Genomic DNA, 18,716 nt, shown 5'->3' with positions numbered 1-18,716 from the left:
ATGTTGCACAGTGGGTACATGTAATTTGTGTAACTGAAGCAAAGCAGCAGCCCAAACTACCCTGCAGTCAGGTAATCTTCCTTCCCCATCCCCATCCTGCAGTCTCTTCTGTCCCACTTTCCAGCCTGTTTGGCTTCCTCCTACTTACCCATTACCAACCCTCATTCCCACCCAGGCCCTCAGCTTCTCTTCACACCAGGAACCCGGTATCTCCATGGTGTCTATCCATCTCTCTCCTCTTCCAGCCACCTACCTATCACTCCCACTGGCAGAAAGATCTGTGGGAAGGGAGGACATTTAACTAGCTAAAATGGAAAGGGAGGAAGAGATTTCAGCGATGGCCATCAGCTATCTGAGCTGCCTGCCAAAACACCCAAACAAAATAGTGGAAAAAAAACAGTTGATGGAGAAACTTACCTAGAAGCTGAAGCCATTGGTTTCATACAGCAGCAAGATGACAGCTGCGCGTAGCATCTCAGAACAGGAGGCCTTGGCTGTGGCTGAGCACTCAAGCTATCCACACAGGTGGCCCTAATTCCAACCACAGTCCTAACGCAGTATTACTGGGTGAAAATTATCTAAGAAATAGCAACAGCGGCAGCATTTACGCTTAAAATTCTGTGCAGTTACTGGCACATTAGGTGTGGAGCCAACATGCATCTCTGTCTACGTCTGTCTCTGTTAACATACATCTCTGTCTGTGCTCAGAGCCTGCAAACAGCTGGGACGTGCCCATGTGTTGCACTGACATCTGTCCACAGCTACCACCTTCAGCTGAAGAAGCCCAGCTCTCGTTCACAAATAATTGCCTGACCAGCTGCTGGCAGGCTTTGTGAAAACGACTCAGAAAGGTCACAAACAGAGTGAATGCAGAGCCCGCATTTATAGTGCCCAGCACCTGAGCTATACAGACTCCTCCAGGCCTCTTACTAGGGGCATAACTCCCCTGCCCAGGGCGGTAACATGGCCGCCATGTGCTTGCCTCTCCCATTCCTTGTGTAACGTATGGAGGCAGGCTGGGACAATGAGCTTTACTGGCAGTGGTGCCACAGGAGGGGGGCCTTGGGGCTCCCAGCACCACCCTGGGCCATGCCGTCCCCTCCCCATGGAGCAGGGGCTGGAGGAGCCTCAGGAAGACACAGAAGGGAGGCATGGAGCTTCTTGACATGATGTGTGGCTCGTGTGGTGACCCACACCAAGGGAGGTTAGTCCATGGTGGGAAGAGCTGCTACCTTCTCATTTCTCCCCGGTGGAGCCTCCCTAGCAAAATGAACGGGAAACATCCACCAGAGTGAAATGCGACCTCCGCTTTTCTTCTCACCAGTCTGAACTTTGCTTGGTTCAGACTAGCTTGATCTCCTTGGTGGCCTTTTTTTCTTTCTACTTTCTTTTAAGAACACTCATTAGTCTCCCGCTGCTCAGGGGAGATGCCGTGGCTGCCCAGGCAGCGGGCAGGATCTCACGGTGTTTTCTGACGGGGTCAGGCTGCCCGGCAGGTCCCTGCCTGCTGCCTGCGTTTTGGGGAGGAGCCCACAGGCCCGAGGCTTTCCTGGGCAGAGCAGATGGAGACCCTTGCTGCTGAATCCCTCCCTCGGGCCTGGTACCTCCTGGACATGATGCTGCCAGGGGCCGGCCATCTGAGCCGCACCAGGTGCTGCCCAGCAGCTCAGCCCACCTCACAGGCTGTCGGAAGCATGAGGGATTAAATACGCCGATGTGTGTGAGTCCTGTGTTTAAACAAACAATTCTCTCTGAATAACCGGCAGGCTTTTCCACATGAAGCAAGGCTGACACCTGACTCTTCGCCTGGCTTCTCCCGGGAGAACATTTTAATGAGGCCCACAGCTGTAATATCACACAGAGAACATTAACAATGCTAATTACCTAAAGTTTAGCCCATGAATACTCAACCAACCGTACCTTGGAGACAAATTGTTGTTTTGGCCCAAACGAAGCAATGATGGCTTGCAAAGCAAGTCAAGGCTTGTGAGAGCACCAGGCACAAGACACTGGGCACAAAGACCTGGCAAGGGAGCCTCTGCGGCAGAGCTGTTAAATAGAAGAGGTGCCTGGACAGAAGGCAAATCTGAGACTGCAGAGAGAAACTGCCTTGAGGTGGCCAAATTCCTCCTGAGGAAATGCGAAAGGTGTTGATAGGTCTCTCAGCATCGTCTCATACAGGATCTGTGCAGAGCGCAAGGTTGGGGGCGGGAGGGCGAGGAAAGGGGGGGGTTTTGGAGGAATTCTTCTGCCAGGCAGCCGCAGCTGGCGCTGGCTGAGCCATGCACGGCGCTGTGAGAAGCCAGCAGTCCACACAGACATGCAATGCGCGAGTGAGCGCTTGCCTGGAAGAGGTCCAGGGCCTCTGCTTCACGCCATATGCACAGTCATTCTGCAGCTCAAGGTCACTGCGGCGGTGCCCGGGCACGCTGGGATGACTGCTCTGAGCTGAACAGCTTCGCTCACTCAGGCTGCCCATGCCAGAGCTCCGTCTGCAACGCAGTAAACAGAGTGATGTGTACTTTGCTGCACGAAGCTTAGCTGTCACCTCTTCCTTTGGCTCCTTATCGGCAGCGCTGCAGGGCGATGATGTATGAGAAGGGCCATCGTGCAGAGGAAGGGGAGGCTCAGTCCACCCAGGTGTCTCTCGGAGGGGGAACGTGAATTTTTAGCAGCCTGTGTTGCTCAGCTCTAATTGAGCACAAAAACATCACATGGCAGGCAATAGCCCATTAGCAACACTGTGTGCTGAGGGGCCTTTTAATTATTTTTGCGTTCCCAGAGGACTACAGAATGCTCTTCGCAAGCATGGCGCGGGAATGCCAATTAGGTGGCCTCCAGCCCTACTAGACAAGGTCCGGTCACATCACCTTGCGTCACAGGCTGAACCCTGCCCTCCATTTTCTCCCCAAGTCTGCGGTTCTCTGCCGTGAAATATTTATTAAAGGGAGCTGCCGCCTGTCGCGAACGTCAAGTCCCCTGTCTCCTTGCCAAGGTCAGGCTGCCGGGGAGGTACTTTTGCTCTCCGTAGCTTCTCGGCGAGACTGACAGGTCTTTCTGCCGCTCAGCACCAGGCAGGCAGCCTCGGGGAGGAGGCTGGTTCCCTTTCTACAGATTCCTGCTTCCCGGGAATATGGTGGGCACGTAAAAAAAATTACTGAAGCAGAGATTGCAAAGCAGCAAGCTATTGCAGTATCAAAACACATATTTGCACTAGGGCCTTTTGGGAGCACAAAATAAAAAGCCATTAAATCAATTTCTACTGTTGTGAAAGGCCTCCTTCAGTCTTTGCAATCAGCCTCACAACTTCCTAGGAAGCTCCCACACTTAGAGATAAAATCCCGTCCCACACAAAGGGATGGGAGTTTCACCCTCGGCTTATGTGGTGCTAGCTTTCCACCCCCTGAATTTAGCTGTGGATTGCCGAGTTTAGACTTATTGTTTCATACATATTTTGTGCCAGGAAAATGCTGAAAGCTTCAACCACAAGCTGTTTGATAACCTTTTATCGGCTGTGCTAAATTAAATAAGCAGGCACAGCATCACTTGATCAAGAAGGAGTACAGTTAAGGTGTCGAAAAGATCTTCCTCCCCCAGTATGGGCACAAACTAAAGTGACAGGAAAACATGTCCAGGAATAGATATAAACTCTGCGTATATAACATGTGAGAACCAAAGTAAAGCTGTATGGTGCTGGGTCACAGGGCCTGCTAGGGGATTCACTTTCCCTTACCGTGACCTCTGAAGGAAGCTTGGAGGCTAAAAGCATGTGAGAAGAAAGATGAGTATAGGGCATGTACCCACAGTCGGGTTGTGTGCTGCAGGAATCCAGGTGCTTCTGGGGCTGGAGGTGAAGCTAGTTCGTGGTGGTGGCTGGTTCCTGGCAAACCTGCAGACCTGTCTCCTGTGCTTTGCCGTCTCTCCTGCCAGCTCACAAGTCCCACTGCATTTATTCCTTGCATGGAAGCTGCCCCATAGCTCCAACGCTTCCTGCCTGTCCCCTGTGCCTCTCCTTGCTCTCCTAAAGGCTACCATAGAATTATGCGAAGACATAAAAATGTCTTCACAATGTCTTCTGTTTCCTCTTCTTTTTCCCCCCTGCTAGTAATTCCTAACATTTTACTTGTTGTTGTTGTGGGTTTTTTTGACACCTGCTCAGCCTTGACCTGTCATTTTCTCAGATTAGCGACGCCGCCAAGATCATTTTCCTGTGCAGTGATGGCTGATCTAGAGCCCCTCATTATGCATGTATAATTAGGTTTTTTTTCCCCAGAAGCATTACTGTGCATTTATTGACAGTAGATTTCATCTGTCATTTTAAAACCCAGTCACTGATTATCATGAAAAACTTCTGCAACTCTTCACAATCAACTCTTGTTTTGAACCATTTTTCATTCTCAGTAAACTTTCCACCTCACTTTTCAACCTGTTTTTCCAAATCACTTGCAAATAGATATTAAAAAGTAATATCCAGCTTAGATCTCTGGGAAATTTTCCTCCTCCTTGAAAACAAACAGTATGTTTTCACCTTTGTACTTCACTGCTGCAACTACTCTATGTCTTTTATTGGAACTACCAAAGTGGCAATTAATTACACTGTTATTCAAAATAGTTGCATTGGAAAAAGTTCTAAGTGTAGAGAGACATTACAGAAATACAAATAACAGTAGACTCATTTTTAGGACTCAGCAGGCAAGATATATTTGTTTTGACCTGTGTTTCTATACTATCTTTTGCATTCCCATCACTAAATTTAGTCTTTCACTGTATGTCATGAGCAATTTATCTTTTTTTTTTTTCTAAACGTATCACCACTTCAGAGTTTATTAAGCCATTCCAGAGCCGATTGCTGATAAAATCCTCATCTGGATTCAAGATATTAACAGAAAGACTAACTCCTCAAGTCTCTGGCACCAAGGCAACGTATTGTCATAAATCCATAGGAAGCCAGATTTCATTAGTACCCTTGGTCATGGAACTAATCGTTTGCTCCTGCACTGGGCACCTGATCATGGCTGTGGGCAGCACAAAAGCCATCGGCATTTTAATGTTGTTCCTTTGCTGTGCTTTACTTGATTTTTGTCTCAGGATTAGGAGATGCTGGGGAGGTAAAACAGCTACTCAGAAGAAAACAGCTGCCAGAAGCACAGGCTTCTGTTTTTTTACTTTGAGACGTGCGTACCATGTAGAGTTAAAAAATAGTGCTTAGAATAATTTAAAGCAGAAATCTGTTACGTTCCTTCAAAATTACCCGTGCTTGGTTTAATAGATGCTGGATTAATTGCGTGCTGTCTGAGAGCTTTTGTTCCTCTCTGGAGTGGCTGTGGTCTGTGCCACAGAGGTGAATGCTACTCTACTGTATGGCAAATTTGACATTGAAGGGCTCTTTGTAGAAATAAGACTGCCATTCTCTCCCATTGTCCCTTTGATTAAACAGTGCCAGCAAAAGAGACAGTTTTGATGGTTGTTTTCGTATTATGGGCATCTGGGTACTAAGAATTGGGCTGAGATCACCAGATCACAAGCCGCTTTAGAGATGTCTGTTTGTGCACTCTGACCCCACAGTGATGTGATCCAGAAAAGTATTTGGACCAGCACATTTCATATAGGGGAAAAGAAAAACAATTTCTGGGACGTGTGGTAAGGACCATTTGTTGCCTGCATGTGCAGCTGTTCTCCTCTACCTCTTTTTCTCTACCCAAACCCACAACTTCCTAGTACTTCTGAAATAATTCTGGGCTGAGGACACTTTTCCTCCTCTTTAACATCAACAGACTGCCAGTGACTTCCAAGGTACTTTGTGATAAAAATACAAGAAACCTAACATACTTCGCAGTGGACGTGTTCATTAAACCTGCCCCCACTTACCAGGGCTTTTGTAGCTCCTCACATCCATGAATCGCTGCTAAGTGTTGGCCCGGCATTCCCTCGGACACCTGGGACTTGTCCAGCTTAGGCTTCGGTCTCAGGGACTGCATGAGTTTATAACAGATACTGGACTAAGCTACTGATGTTTTCTGATTGCTGAAGAAACTTTAACATACGGAGACCTTCTCCAGAGTTTGACTCATTTTGTGAAGTACCAGAGCAAGCAGGAAAGATCTCAGGAAGCGAGCTCTCTCCCTCTCTTTCCACACATCTGTTTGGACATGCAACAAAGGATACAGGAGCATTTTTGCTTGTACTTTTAATTGTAGTGCTTTAATATAAAAAAAAAAGTACATACAAGTTCTAAACTCCTGTTTTCTGCAATCGTTTACACTTTTTCTAAGTTGCAACAGAATATTAGCTACGTAGGTAGTCAACACTGCTAACAAACTACAGTACAAGTTACTAATAACAGTACAAGATGCTTGGAATACATTCTTGCAAATGTGTATGAATACCAAAGAAATCCTGCAAAGTTGAGAGGTTCCAACACACGTTGCCCTCTTCTCTCAAACCTCTGTAGGATTTCACTCACGGTTTTCCTAACCATGAAAACACAGAAGGGCTGATCCTTGGCTGGTGCAAACTGGGGTAGCTCCTTTAGCACCCAGGGAGCAATGTCAGTTGTCGTGAGCAAAGGGTGTGATTCACTCTGTGCTCAGACAGGTACCTTCAGGCTGGGGGGGGAACATCACACATGTCTCCACGTGTGACAAACCGATGGGCCTTCTTGATCAGTGCTGGCTTATAGCATTGAGCAACATGGTTTTTTTGAGGGTTTCAAAACTGATCTGTTTCTGCTGGCAGAAGCCAGATCAGGACTACTTAAGAACAGTTGGGAGCACTCTGGATTCTCATGCCGCTCTGTGCAAAGCTGTGCAAATCTCCCTCGAAAAGCATCAAGTTTGAAGCGTAGGAACCCACCCCATCACCTCTCCTCCCCCACAAAAGGCTGGCAAAGCTATCAAGCACTTAAGAAAACTGAGTGTGAGATAAGAGGAGCAGAGGTCCTCCACACAAGCCATATCAAAACAAATCTCTACATACGCACATTGTAACAATACAGTCACTTCAGAGTTCAAAAGAAAGGTTCACATTTACAAAGGAGGGAAAGAGAAAAATAACACAAGAAGCTGTCCTTATGATTATGTTCTGGTTCCTAAACCTGTAACCTTGGTCTGTGGCCACCAAAGTAAATGAATACCAAGCAGCATAGTGTAAACTCCAATTAGGCCTCACATGGGGAACCAACAGGCAACCTGGAGGTAGTGTACGTAGCTGAAAAGGAATTTGAAAGAAATGACAGGCATTTTTATACTATTCTTGTACATTTACATGATTGAAGACACTGTGACAAATGTGCTGCAGTGACATCGCCTTGTGAGCCCACCTCCTCGCCACCCCAGCTTCAGTCACAGAAGGGTGTTTTCTCTGAAGCAAGAGGGAAGTCTTGGGTATTCGTCAGGCAGCAAGTCTTATTTTCTCACTCAGTTGTTCTGGCTTGCATCTGTACTTACCCTGTGACTAACAGGACAATCAGTTTCATCTGAGACTGACAGGTTTTTCTCATGAGCATTGATACAAAACCTCCTTATCACTATTGCCCTGAGCACCAATATTTCAATGGCACTCATCAGTCAGCAGCACCCCAGAACCCCTCCAATCTATTCACTGACTGGTATTAGATTATTCTGGTGGGAAGCTGCGGGAGTTGGCAAACCCATGTCAAGGCCAGCTTTTTGATTCATCTGGACGTTACGAAAAGACTGAACGCCAGTGGCTCCAGCTTGGAGCAAAGACACAAAAGTCAAGTTCTCTTCTGCTGCAGAGAGGACAAAAGGCTATTTAGGGGATACAGTGGTTGGCAGATTGTAGAAGACATGATGGTGGCTCAGGGTAAGAAAACTTTTTCAGCTGTACTGCCTTTTCACTGACTGATTTTCTATTCACATTAAGTTTTAAGTATTCCTAATTTTCTCCAGCCATGTTGTCTTGGCACCACAGTCAACACATTACAAAAGTCATTACAGTGCAGCCATGTATATGTAGGGGTACGTACAGCCAGGAGGTGGAGCAGGCTCCAGCCCACATTTTGTTGTTTCTGTAAGGGTAGATCCCAGCTAGGTGAAACAGAGATAACCTAGAGCATCCTCCATGTTGAAAAGAAGGCTGTGAGTATATAAACAGATAAAAACCTCAAGAACTAAACAGCAGGAATGGGCATTAATAGAACGGCCCCTGCTTTGCAGCTAACTAACTCAGGTGCTCTAAAATATCTCTCAGCTCAAATCATTTTACCTTGCAGAACATGCAGAAGAAAGAGGTGTTGTGAATGCAGGGAATGGCTGTGGTTTCTCAATATTGCCCAGAAATACCCAGTCTGCCTGCTCTTCCCTTGCCCCCTCCCTTTATAACAACAGCTCTTTTGCTTCAATGGCTAGCTGGTAAGACAAGACTATTTAATTACGAACAAACTCCAAGGTCAAGGTATTAGAAGACTGGAAACAGATACCCTGCTACTTTTCTAACAAACAATATATTGTACACCTAATTCTTCTCTGAATCGTCTCTCCAAGGAGCATAGCATCACAAGGGCAAGATTTCCATCTATCATGAGCTGGCACAACCAGTTCTAAGAATTAAAATGTAGATCAGGCCTCCCTCCGGTCTTTGTCTCCCGTGCCAGAAATGCTCCCTGCCCCCCAGAGACACCAGTTCTCTCTGAACATTTGTGTGAGATAGACAGTTCTGCACTTGGAGCCCCAGGGTGGATCATCAATTGCTCTTATGCTGGCCACACGCCAACCAGCAGGAACATTGTTTGTCTACTTCATGTATTTCTTAAACTATACACAAACTAAAATGTAAAGAAACTGTACCCCATACCCAAACTTAGCTATTAGACTAGGAAGGGCTACAGGAATGTACTTACTTCTTCAGAAATTCCCCAAAGATCAAATTGGGATCTTCTCATGTTGTCGGATGTTTTTTCATCTTTAGGCTGTGTTAAGTTTTAGACCACAACTGTTGTGTGTGTCAGTGACCTTTCATTGAAAGGGATTTGCACGAGAAATAAACCCTGATGATTTCATCACTGCAGTATTGAGCATCATCATGGGTAAGAGAGTCTCTGATGACTGAAAGAGCCTCTCAGGATCACTTGTCTGACACCTGGACTTCAGGACACTCTGGACCTTCCATGACCCTCATAAAACACCTTCATTTTTTTGCAGAGGGCTTCCAGGGACACACTCTGACAGCAAGAGCCAAGTCACAGAAATAGGTCATACAGTGTCTTGATGGTTCTACTCATTCTGATGATGAGAAGCGGGGTAGGAAGAACCCAGCTGGACCCCAGAGCTCAAAGCTAGACATTGCATAAATACCTTTTTACTTCCAAACTGAGGAGACTTGATAGCAAAATCAATAAGGTACTGCAAATAAAAGCCCTCCGGTTACTTCTTGAAGCCATTTTTAAGGATAAAACAGTGCCAGATAAAGGAGCAAGCCTCTTAAGTCAGAACACAGTTCTTAGATGTTTAGCTCCCAAATTGAATTATACTTAAAAGAGGAAGGGAAGTAACCTAAAAGCCTTTACAGTCTATTTTTAAATGAGGGGATGTTTTTCATTTAATTCTCAATAACGCAATAACTTGAAAATAACTGAGGAAACCATGTACTCCCAGATGGTCTGTTTTCTGTGTGCTCTGGTGAAGCTGCTATGACTCCACCACATTAAAAAAAGACATACATTATTCTGTAGCAATTGTCCATGACACTGAGGCTTACAACATAAATATTGCAATACCTCATCCAGTTTCTGTATGACACACCATGTTTTATTGCAGTAATGTCTCATAATAGATGAAGGTGCTGCAGGGTCCTGTTTGGCCAATTGCTATAGGACCCTGGAGTGCACTATCATAAGGAGGGAATATCTCCCACAGGAAGGGAGTTAAGATGAGGTCTAGATGTCAGGAGAAATGGCTAAAGGCTTCGCAGACAATGCTGAGCAAATCTTTGCTGTGCCTCTTCCCCCACCCCCAGCCCCTCCGTGCGGGGTGGGGGGGGGGGGGGGGTTGTTTCCTCGCTGGCAGATAGCGCTGGATGCAAGGTAATGGAGCAAAGCCCTACTATGCACAGCAGAATGCCTCTAAATCAAGAAGCCAGTGTTTTTCGCCAACGTGACAGATTGAAAAATGCTTCTGGTACTTCCATGAGTGGGTTACTAAGCAACACTTTGGCTTCCAGGGAGCAGCCGTGCTGGATGTGATCTCCTGCCATCAGCCTGACCACGTCCCCAGCTGCGCACCAGGGGAAGGAGGACACGTGTGCTGGCAGCAGTGCCGCGTGGCTTCCCCCGTGCAGAACGGATTCCCTCAGGATGAGCTGGCACCACAGAGGAAAATATCCCAGGGGTGACCTCGGGACCACTCAAGGGGTGGCTAAAAAGCAAAGATATTGTCAGGAGGTACCACTGGGAGGGAAGGCTTGCTTAGGAGGTTTGCATACCATTCGCTAAACCTACGGCATATCCCTCATGCAAACTTCCACTTCAGGCTGTTGTGGAACAAACGGAGCTGAAGAGGACTGACTCCAGGGACAGGTGCTAACAACAGGGGCTGGAGAAGATTTCCACATGAGGAGAGAGTGAGAGAGATCAAAAAGACTGGAACAGATTAGAAATGGAGAAGGGAGGTGAGCTCAGAGCCAAGTGAAGTGAGGCCTGATACAGCAGAGGAGAATCACGTGCTGTTGTTCACTATTTGCTAATACAGCAATAAGGGGGTTACAGAAAATCAAAAGGCAATATACTGGAAACTGAGCAATCAAATCCAAACTCTATGGAGTTAGGGGGAAATTTACCCTGGTTGCTACTGCTCCATAATCATCTGCTGCGGTGTCTCACTTTGCTTTGAAGCCTGTGACATGGCACCACCAGAACAAGGCTGAACCCAAACCCAAAGTAAACAGACCAGACTCGTCTGGGGCAGAAATGCCTATTTTCTTGTATATGCTGAGTGTTCTCAACTAGCAAGAAATACACATTTTTAAATAAAGACCAAAGACTAGGGCTACTTAGATTGGGCCTTTTTAAGACACCAGACCAGCCTCTTGGCTTAAAGTCAATCGAGGAATGGTGATTGAGAGAGCTGAGAAGCTGACCTAACATTTAGTGAATTTGTACTCTTTCATTTGTTAATAAAATCATGTTCCAAATACGTCTGCAATTATATTGTAAGGGGTAATGCTTTTTCTTATTTTGTTAGAATGCTGACACGTCTTTAGCAAAACAAATAAGATATTCTCCCTCCTTCTCTTTCAAGGTCAGTAACACTTGTTATAGGACTCTAGATCTACTTCTGGTAGGTGAGCCATATTTACAGCAAATAACATTAACATGAAACACAAATATATATATATTTATATATACAACTTAAAGTCTTTCTAATTAAAATTAAATACTACAGCATCACACGGTAAGGCTCTACCAATGTATTAATGGGGATGTCACTATTTTGGGATCATTACTTGAGCATTTCAAAAGTGCATTAAAAAGCTGATGACATCACGGTTTTATCTGAGAAGCACTGTGATGTCACAGATTTAGCCTCGTTCTTTCCCCCCTTATGAATAATTGTGACAATGTTGAACGACTGTCAAATAAAGGTTCAATAGCGAAGATCCTAACTCAGTCTCCTCCACCCCCAGTTTTAGTTGATACTTTTCTTTGCAGCCACTTTTAGTGAAAAAGAAAGAAAAAAAAAAGCCAACCACGTCTGAAATGGCAGATGAGGAACAGGCGAAGTAATAGCTTAAAAAGTACACAAACTTCTGGTTCTTAGGAGATCTGACCGTCTAGCACAGACAACAATTTACTTGAATGCTCTCAAGCCTCTCTTACATCTGCAATTCAATGAAACAGATTATTCCTGGACCTGTCCCCGTTGCTGCTGACCCAGGCTACGGTGCTGGAAGAAAGTCAGAGTAAACTAGAGGACTGTTGATCTCTGCTGCAGCACAAAAAAGGAATGCCATCAAGGTAAAGAGGGAACATTTCTCCCTGCATTTTTAAAGAACATTTTATGACTACAGAAGAGTCTAAAAGAACAATTGTGTGACCTTAATGCTGAATTGGAATTCAGTCAGCATGTGAGTTTGATTCCCTGCAATGATGAAGGGTTTGTTAAACACTTCTAAAGGGGGAGGTGAAAGATGATGGTTCAGCTTGGACCTCCCTCTATCTCTGAATTGATCTAGACCCTTCATATCAGCTTTGGTACCAACTTTCTCAATTCCAGAAATATATTTCAGAGAAGAAAAAAAATAGGTTGAACAATGAAGGATATTCCATAACGAAGCTCAAATGAGAGAACACTTGGAAATTCCTCATACACGTGCGATAGCCTTCAAAAAAGTATGTGGGGGCACATCTTTTGTGCTATACTTCTAAAAGATCTATGAAGGAAGAGTACGTTGGACATAACGTTCCTATCTTTTCCTTTGATTTTGAGCAGATACTTCCCAATGTACCCCGATGACCATGAAAGAGACTTGTTCTTTATCACACAGAATACGAAGACTGAGAACTGCCCTTCTCTCACCTTGCCTTCTGAAACGCGGGGAGAGAGGGAACATTTCCTGACTCACTGTGGAGGTGAAACCTTGGGTTTGCTGCAATGCACTGGACCAGACTGGTGACTAGACTGACGGGAGTCTGAAAGAAAACATCAGGACCTGAAAAATCAGCAATTTTCCAGCATGAAGGGCTTTGTTGTTAACTTTATGCATGCGCAGGGCAGTAAGCTGATCTGGAAATAGTAGCTTCTTCATTTCAAAATAACAGTACCAATGCATATCCTAAATGTGAGAGTGAATACTGTAGTATAATACTTTGCATTTTCACCCAGGGTGGCTGAAAGGCATTGCAAACATTAATAAGCTATTGGCTTAATTCCCCAGCAGCAAAACACCTGGTGTTCTCACTGACATTTGTGAAATAAAGGGATAAACACTAAAAAGTCTGTCCCTCCCCTGTTCCCTGGAGGAGCTGTTGTTTGCCATTCCTGCAGACACTCATCTGAGTGCCTCGATGGGCAGCGGTGGTGGCACCTGGCAAAGGCTCCCATGGTGCAGCTGGAGAGGCGGGACTGCAACACACCACTCCTTGGCCCAGAGTGGTGCCATGATCCCTGCTGGACGTGCTGATGGTGAGAAGCTATGGACGGGTACAATGAGATGAAAAGAGCAGCTCACTAAGCGGGACACCACTCCTGTCCACCTGCTCCTCTCTGCAGAACTTATTTTCACAAAAACGTGCAACTGCTTTACTGTTAACATTTCAGATGAGGACTTCCTCCTGCCAACATGCAGTCTCCCACAACAAGTGACAACTCAATCCATCTTTAATTGCCTCCTCCATGAGATTTGCATTTTTCTGTCCTCCTAGACTGGTGCCGAAGTGTTCCCAATATATTCACTGTTGCTTTGTCCATTTTTTTATATCAGGAAAACATAAAACATTTTTCCCTTCTGCTCTAAAGACAGTTTTATAGACTAACAGTTGGCATTGCTAACTGATTGGGTAGACAGACAGACAAGATCAACCGATTAAAGATGTCTCACTAAGGAAGTGTCTCTACTACTCAAGATTACCATTTGCTCTGTTTTATTTATCTTCTTTTAGATGTACCCAGTTGCATCATCTTAGAGGATTCTTATTCCTCCATAGATGCTAACTTTCTGTTAAGTAGATACTGTGTTTTTTTTTCTAATGCAAGGTCTTGATGCGTTGAAACACAGTTTCAACTTTTCTGATATTTCCTCCACATTTTTTACATGAAATAATTTGTCAGATTGCACTTGGGTATGTGAATAATTGTGGTCCCCTCAGAAGCACCTTTTTTTTTTTTCCCGAAATAAATTTATTTCACACAGAAAGATCATGCCCAGCTCTACCTGGAATTTCCTTGCACACAATGTACACCGCTCCTCCAGCAGTGGCAAGCTTAATTAATATTCCTTTCTACCCCCATCCTGTCCTCACCTCCCAAATGACCCCTGTCAAAAGAGATGCTGTAGGTGTGAGGAACATCCACTAGCCCAACAGCATGGCACAGGGCGGGAGGCTCTTGCTTTGGGGCAGAATTTACTGAGCCCTTTTTAAAGAAAGGTGAGGAATAACAATTTCAAAGTTATTTTGAGTAATATGTGTTTCAGAACACACTTAATGGTGACTTTCCTAGCTCAAGGAGTGTCCTAAGGTATGTTTTCTCAAATGCTTCAGATGCAATCTGAAGACTGAGACCATTTCTCTGCCCCTGCTGGCTTCCAGAAAACTGGACAGCCCAGCATTCATGTTCTATGGAGGGAAAGCCAGAACCAAGCCATTGTTTCACACAATGCAGTCTGAATTGTTCATTCTCTGGAGAAGCCTGAGGTACCTAGCACCAACAGCTGCCATTGAGGGCACGAAGGAGGTAATGCACTATTTACTGCATTCATAAAGACAATTTTCTGTAACTGACCTTTTTTAGATTTACCCAAAATGGGTTAAAAATGAGAAGGGTTTCATGAATATGTTTAACATATTTTAAAGCCATTACCCAGACACAGCTTTATTTAAATACATCCCCTCGACTGGTAAACATCTGTTTTTATAATAAGGACAGGAAGAACAATTACATCATCTAGTCTAGCTTCCTCTACAACACAAGCCTTTTCCAGTCAGACATTCTTGTGATTAACTAAAATTGCATTTAATTAAAATATGTCTTCTGGGAAACTGCCCAGTCTTGATTTGAAGACTTTGAGGGATGCAGAATCTACCACCTCCTATGGTAGTTTGGCCTGATTTGTGCTAAAAAATAGCTTGCCTTGCCTACTCAGAAGAGTTTTGAAATACGTCAGAGTTTGATCACCCTGAGGACTGCCAACGAGCTCACACATGGAGTGTGAACTTCACCACAGAGGGGAGCGGGAGCAGGTACAGAGATGATTTACTGGGTACATCACTTTAAAAAAAAAAAAAGGCAAAAAAGAGAAATCCCAGCTATCCCCAGAGCAGATAAGGAGCACACCTTGAATTTTGTCTCAGTTTGGTCTGCCAGGCTAAAGGGAAGACCAAACTGCCTTCACTAGCAGCTTTCCCTGCTCACATGTCTTTGTCAGTGCTCAGGAAAAACATCCCCTTGCTGCTCTGCCCAATGCACGACAAACATATACTTTCCAACAAATCCATTCCATTTTTAAAAGCTGATGGGATCTTACACTGATCTCCAACAATATTTTGCCACCAAAGATCTAGCCATCCATCCTTCTGTCATACCTCATTAGCGATGAAACTTCAGCAGTGCCACTAACGAATACTTACAACCATGAACGATGCTGTTCACTATAGTGTGGGAGGAGAAAATAGCCAGTGGTATGGATCACAAGGGCAAAACAGGAAAGCAGGTGTGCATGCAGAGCAGAGATCATTCAGCAATGTCTCCATCACAGGGACAGAGAGCACTGACCTGCACCAGCTGGTCCCACCAACAGCCCACAGAGGGCTACCAGAGATTTAGGTGATGCATCCAGGAGGATCACACCACCTCCTGATCATGTCCCTAGGACCACCCATCAAACCAGGTAACAGCAGACAGGGCGGTGGGAATGGCACAGAAAGCTGAATGGGACCACAGGGACGGGCAGTTCCTCAAACTGTGAGTGAGGAAGATTCTTCGTTTGACTTTTTTTTTAGAGCTTTGTCCAGCCATGTACCAGACACGTCATGCAGGTCTGTGGACTCCCACTTTGAACTCTCTGCATGTGATACTCAAATATCTTTGTACGCTCGGCTCACCCAGGGGGCAGTCACACAGAAACTAAGGTATTGGATGAATCCCAGGTAGCTAGCTCAGCTGCTCCAGAAGAAATTTGGTCCAATACGACTAGGATAAATACTTTCTAAACTCCTTTTCTAACAGATTAAAATACTCCCACTGCAGCCTGAAATTACTTCATGAAAGCACATGGGAAAATCCAACAGCTGACATGGCTACTGTACAAGCTACAAAACGTAAAAGGTGAAGAAACTATCTAAATAATGAGGAAAAGTGCATTAGGTCAGTAAAGTTCATTCTAACTAAGTGTAATTAGCAGGAGAAGGAAGAAAAATTAGCTCACTGATATTCTTTCACAATGTCCTTTCAAGTGTTCAGGGACATTTAATTTTGCAGAAAAGTTTCAACCAATATAAATATCCCAAATATAATCTTCAGTGTCCTTACCTACTAGTACAGGCAACCTGAACCACATGCTGCCTGGGACTCTCATAACTTTATATTTTAATCCCACTTAAATCTATGCATAGAAAGTAATATACATCATACCCAGGAAAATGATCTTTCTGGGCTACTTGGCAGTCTGGGGAGTTGCGTGTTTTTAACCTTAAAGATGCATCTGGTAAAAAATGGTTAATGTACTCATTTGTCCTCCTAGCAATGTTCTAAGTTATTCAAAGGGACTCAACTCTAAAAATATTTTTTCCAATGATGCTCTTGCTTAATGTTTCTCCATTTCACATGTAGAGGTTTGTTTAAACAAAGTACACCTATTTCTATTTAAATTTTAAAATAACTACGAAAATCTTTCCTTCCATATTAGGTTCAGTAAATTACTCCTTTATCTAGAGCTTGGGAAGGTTTTTGCCAAATTATCATGTTTGTCAAAAATGCAGTTGTATAGAATTGTGGGGCAAAATGATTAGAACATTCAGATAGATCCTGGTAACTATTTTGATTTAAAAAAAAAAAGTACAACTTTTCCTGATTAGACAATTCCTAAAATAAAATTTCCATTTTCAATTGCAGAATATTTCAGTTTAGAAATTAAAAAAAAATAATCGAAAGTGCTTCATATCACCCTAAGCCAATGTTGCTCCTTTTTTTCGACTTACTTTAGATGGCTCAGAAAACTGACACCTTCATTTTCTATGATCTACTTAAAATGACACTTTGCTTTCATTCAGTTTTCTGAGCTAAATGGCAAGACAGTTAAGATACATAACCATTCACAATTTTTTTGAGCAAAAAGAATAAAATGATGAGTCTGAACTGTGTGATGGCACTGCAGTGGGACAGTGTGCCTGAATATCCAAAAATACCACACAGTAGACTTTTCTAAGCATCTGTGTGTGTTCATAATGGTCCTGCTCTTCTGTCAGAAATACTAAAACCAGATGTCTAAAGATCTGCCAAAGCAAAGCATTTGATCCAAGGGAGAAAGTGTCACCCCCAAAAAATTTTGATCAGCGCTTCTCTCAGTGACAATGTGTTGTTCACAACCTGCTAAGTACTGAACTTACGCAACGCAAGGCCCCGTATGAATACAGAGTGGTTGCAGTAAAGAGATTTCCAGGCAAGCCCTTGAGGAGTAACTGGTGCTGCTCCCCACCAACGTACTCACCAATAAATCCTTGGGAGATATCTTACTATTTCTCCTTCAAGGAGAAGACTAAACAGCACAAGGCCACACAAAACTGACTTCTCCATGTCAATATAACAACCCTCCCCCTTCTATAATGCATGTGAGCCCGTGACGGTAAGCAGCAACCATGCATAGCAGTGAAGAGATTTCATCGGGAGCATCAGGAAAGTACACGATCCTTCTAGTAGAGCCCAGGAGGTTCTGCATCGGTGACAGTGAATACGACAGATACCTCTTCCTGTACTTGAACGTCCATTCATTTTGATGTGGGTTGTGTCTTTGTGTTCTCGATGGGAAGTATGTGCTGGTATGACAACATGAGGAGCAAAGTGTTTCTTGATTGCTGGAGCTCCTCAGGCCTGGAAACCAAAAGCTGATGCTCTTTCTCTGAGCAGCTCCCGGCACAAGTGACAACTCCAACTCCCTGCAAATGAAGAAATCCTTCTTATGACACCAAATCCAGATACTCAGAGTTTATGTCAAGATTGGCTTGAATAGAATATCAAACATTCCTGACATTGGAATTGCCTGTATGTATCTGAAGCAGGCTCTGGTGCCCTTGATGTCATGCATGTAGACCCTCTACACAGCTTAAAACACAGCTGGGATGTGCATTCCTGCTTATAGGTGTTTTATGTCTTAGTACATTCAATACACCACTTCCCAGTCAAACAGAAACCTTTACCTAATTATTAGCTCCATTTTGAATTTTTCCCTCCTGATTTTAGTTTCCCATTTATCAAAGTTACAAACATTTAGCTCCTGCATGCATGATTAATTTATAATTATTCTTGTCTCACCCCTCATGTAAACTGCAGTCGTTTGCACCCAGACATCTCCTTCTCCATTTCTACTGCTCTCTGCAGACTTCAGTCAGAGAATCAATAACAGTAAGGGACTAGTTCCTCTCCAAAACCAGGAGGCGAACTGCAATCAGTAGCAGTATAGTCAGACTGAATCCACTTCAGAGGTTTTAACTGCATACTGAGTGTAATACAGACCGTAAAACCCTCAGCCTTCCAAGGCAACGACAGGCCAGAGAAAAAGGAAGGATTTTTCTCACAATCCTCTTTCTCAACAACAGACTCAGTTATTCCAGAGAACAGCTTCCCATCTGGGGCTTTCTCTCTGGGACCTTGACTTCTTAGGAAGTCCAAAGCCACAGTTCACAGGAGCTCACTTCAACTGCCTAAATTGAGGTGTCCAATGCCATCTGGGACATCCAAATGTATCCATGATCTGCAGAAGAGCCATGTGCTGGAAGAGGAAGTAGAAACCAGTCAAGATTGCACAGGACATCTCAGATCACACAGGCC

The 18,716-nt window shown here is 44.3% G+C and overlaps 1 protein-coding gene and 1 long non-coding RNA gene across 5 annotated transcripts in view; one reads left to right on the top strand and one right to left on the bottom strand.

Moving 5' to 3' along the window:
* Window positions 1–6,186: 6,186 nt before the first annotated feature.
* LOC121071828 lies at window positions 6,187–17,006 on the top strand. Its single transcript, XR_005820810.1, has 2 exons — window positions 6,187–11,971; window positions 12,502–17,006. It is a non-coding gene; the product is annotated as an uncharacterized LOC121071828 (long non-coding RNA).
* Window positions 13,759–18,716, bottom strand: part of DPF3 (double PHD fingers 3) — a 162,748-nt gene continuing 157,790 nt past the window's right edge. For all 4 annotated transcript variants that reach the window (XM_040560605.1, XM_040560607.1, XM_040560606.1 and 1 more), the window contains one exon: window positions 13,759–17,824. In XM_040560605.1, coding sequence (XP_040416539.1) covers window positions 17,754–17,824 — 71 coding nt within the window. In that variant the 3' untranslated portion in view covers window positions 13,759–17,753. The remainder of the gene's footprint in view (window positions 17,825–18,716) is intronic.

Source organism: Cygnus olor, chromosome 5 (genome assembly GCF_009769625.2).
Source record: "Cygnus olor isolate bCygOlo1 chromosome 5, bCygOlo1.pri.v2, whole genome shotgun sequence".
NCBI classification, from domain to species: domain Eukaryota; kingdom Metazoa; phylum Chordata; class Aves; order Anseriformes; family Anatidae; genus Cygnus; species Cygnus olor.
Note: the sequence above shows the minus strand (reverse complement) of the source record. Positions and strands in the feature narration are given on the sequence as shown.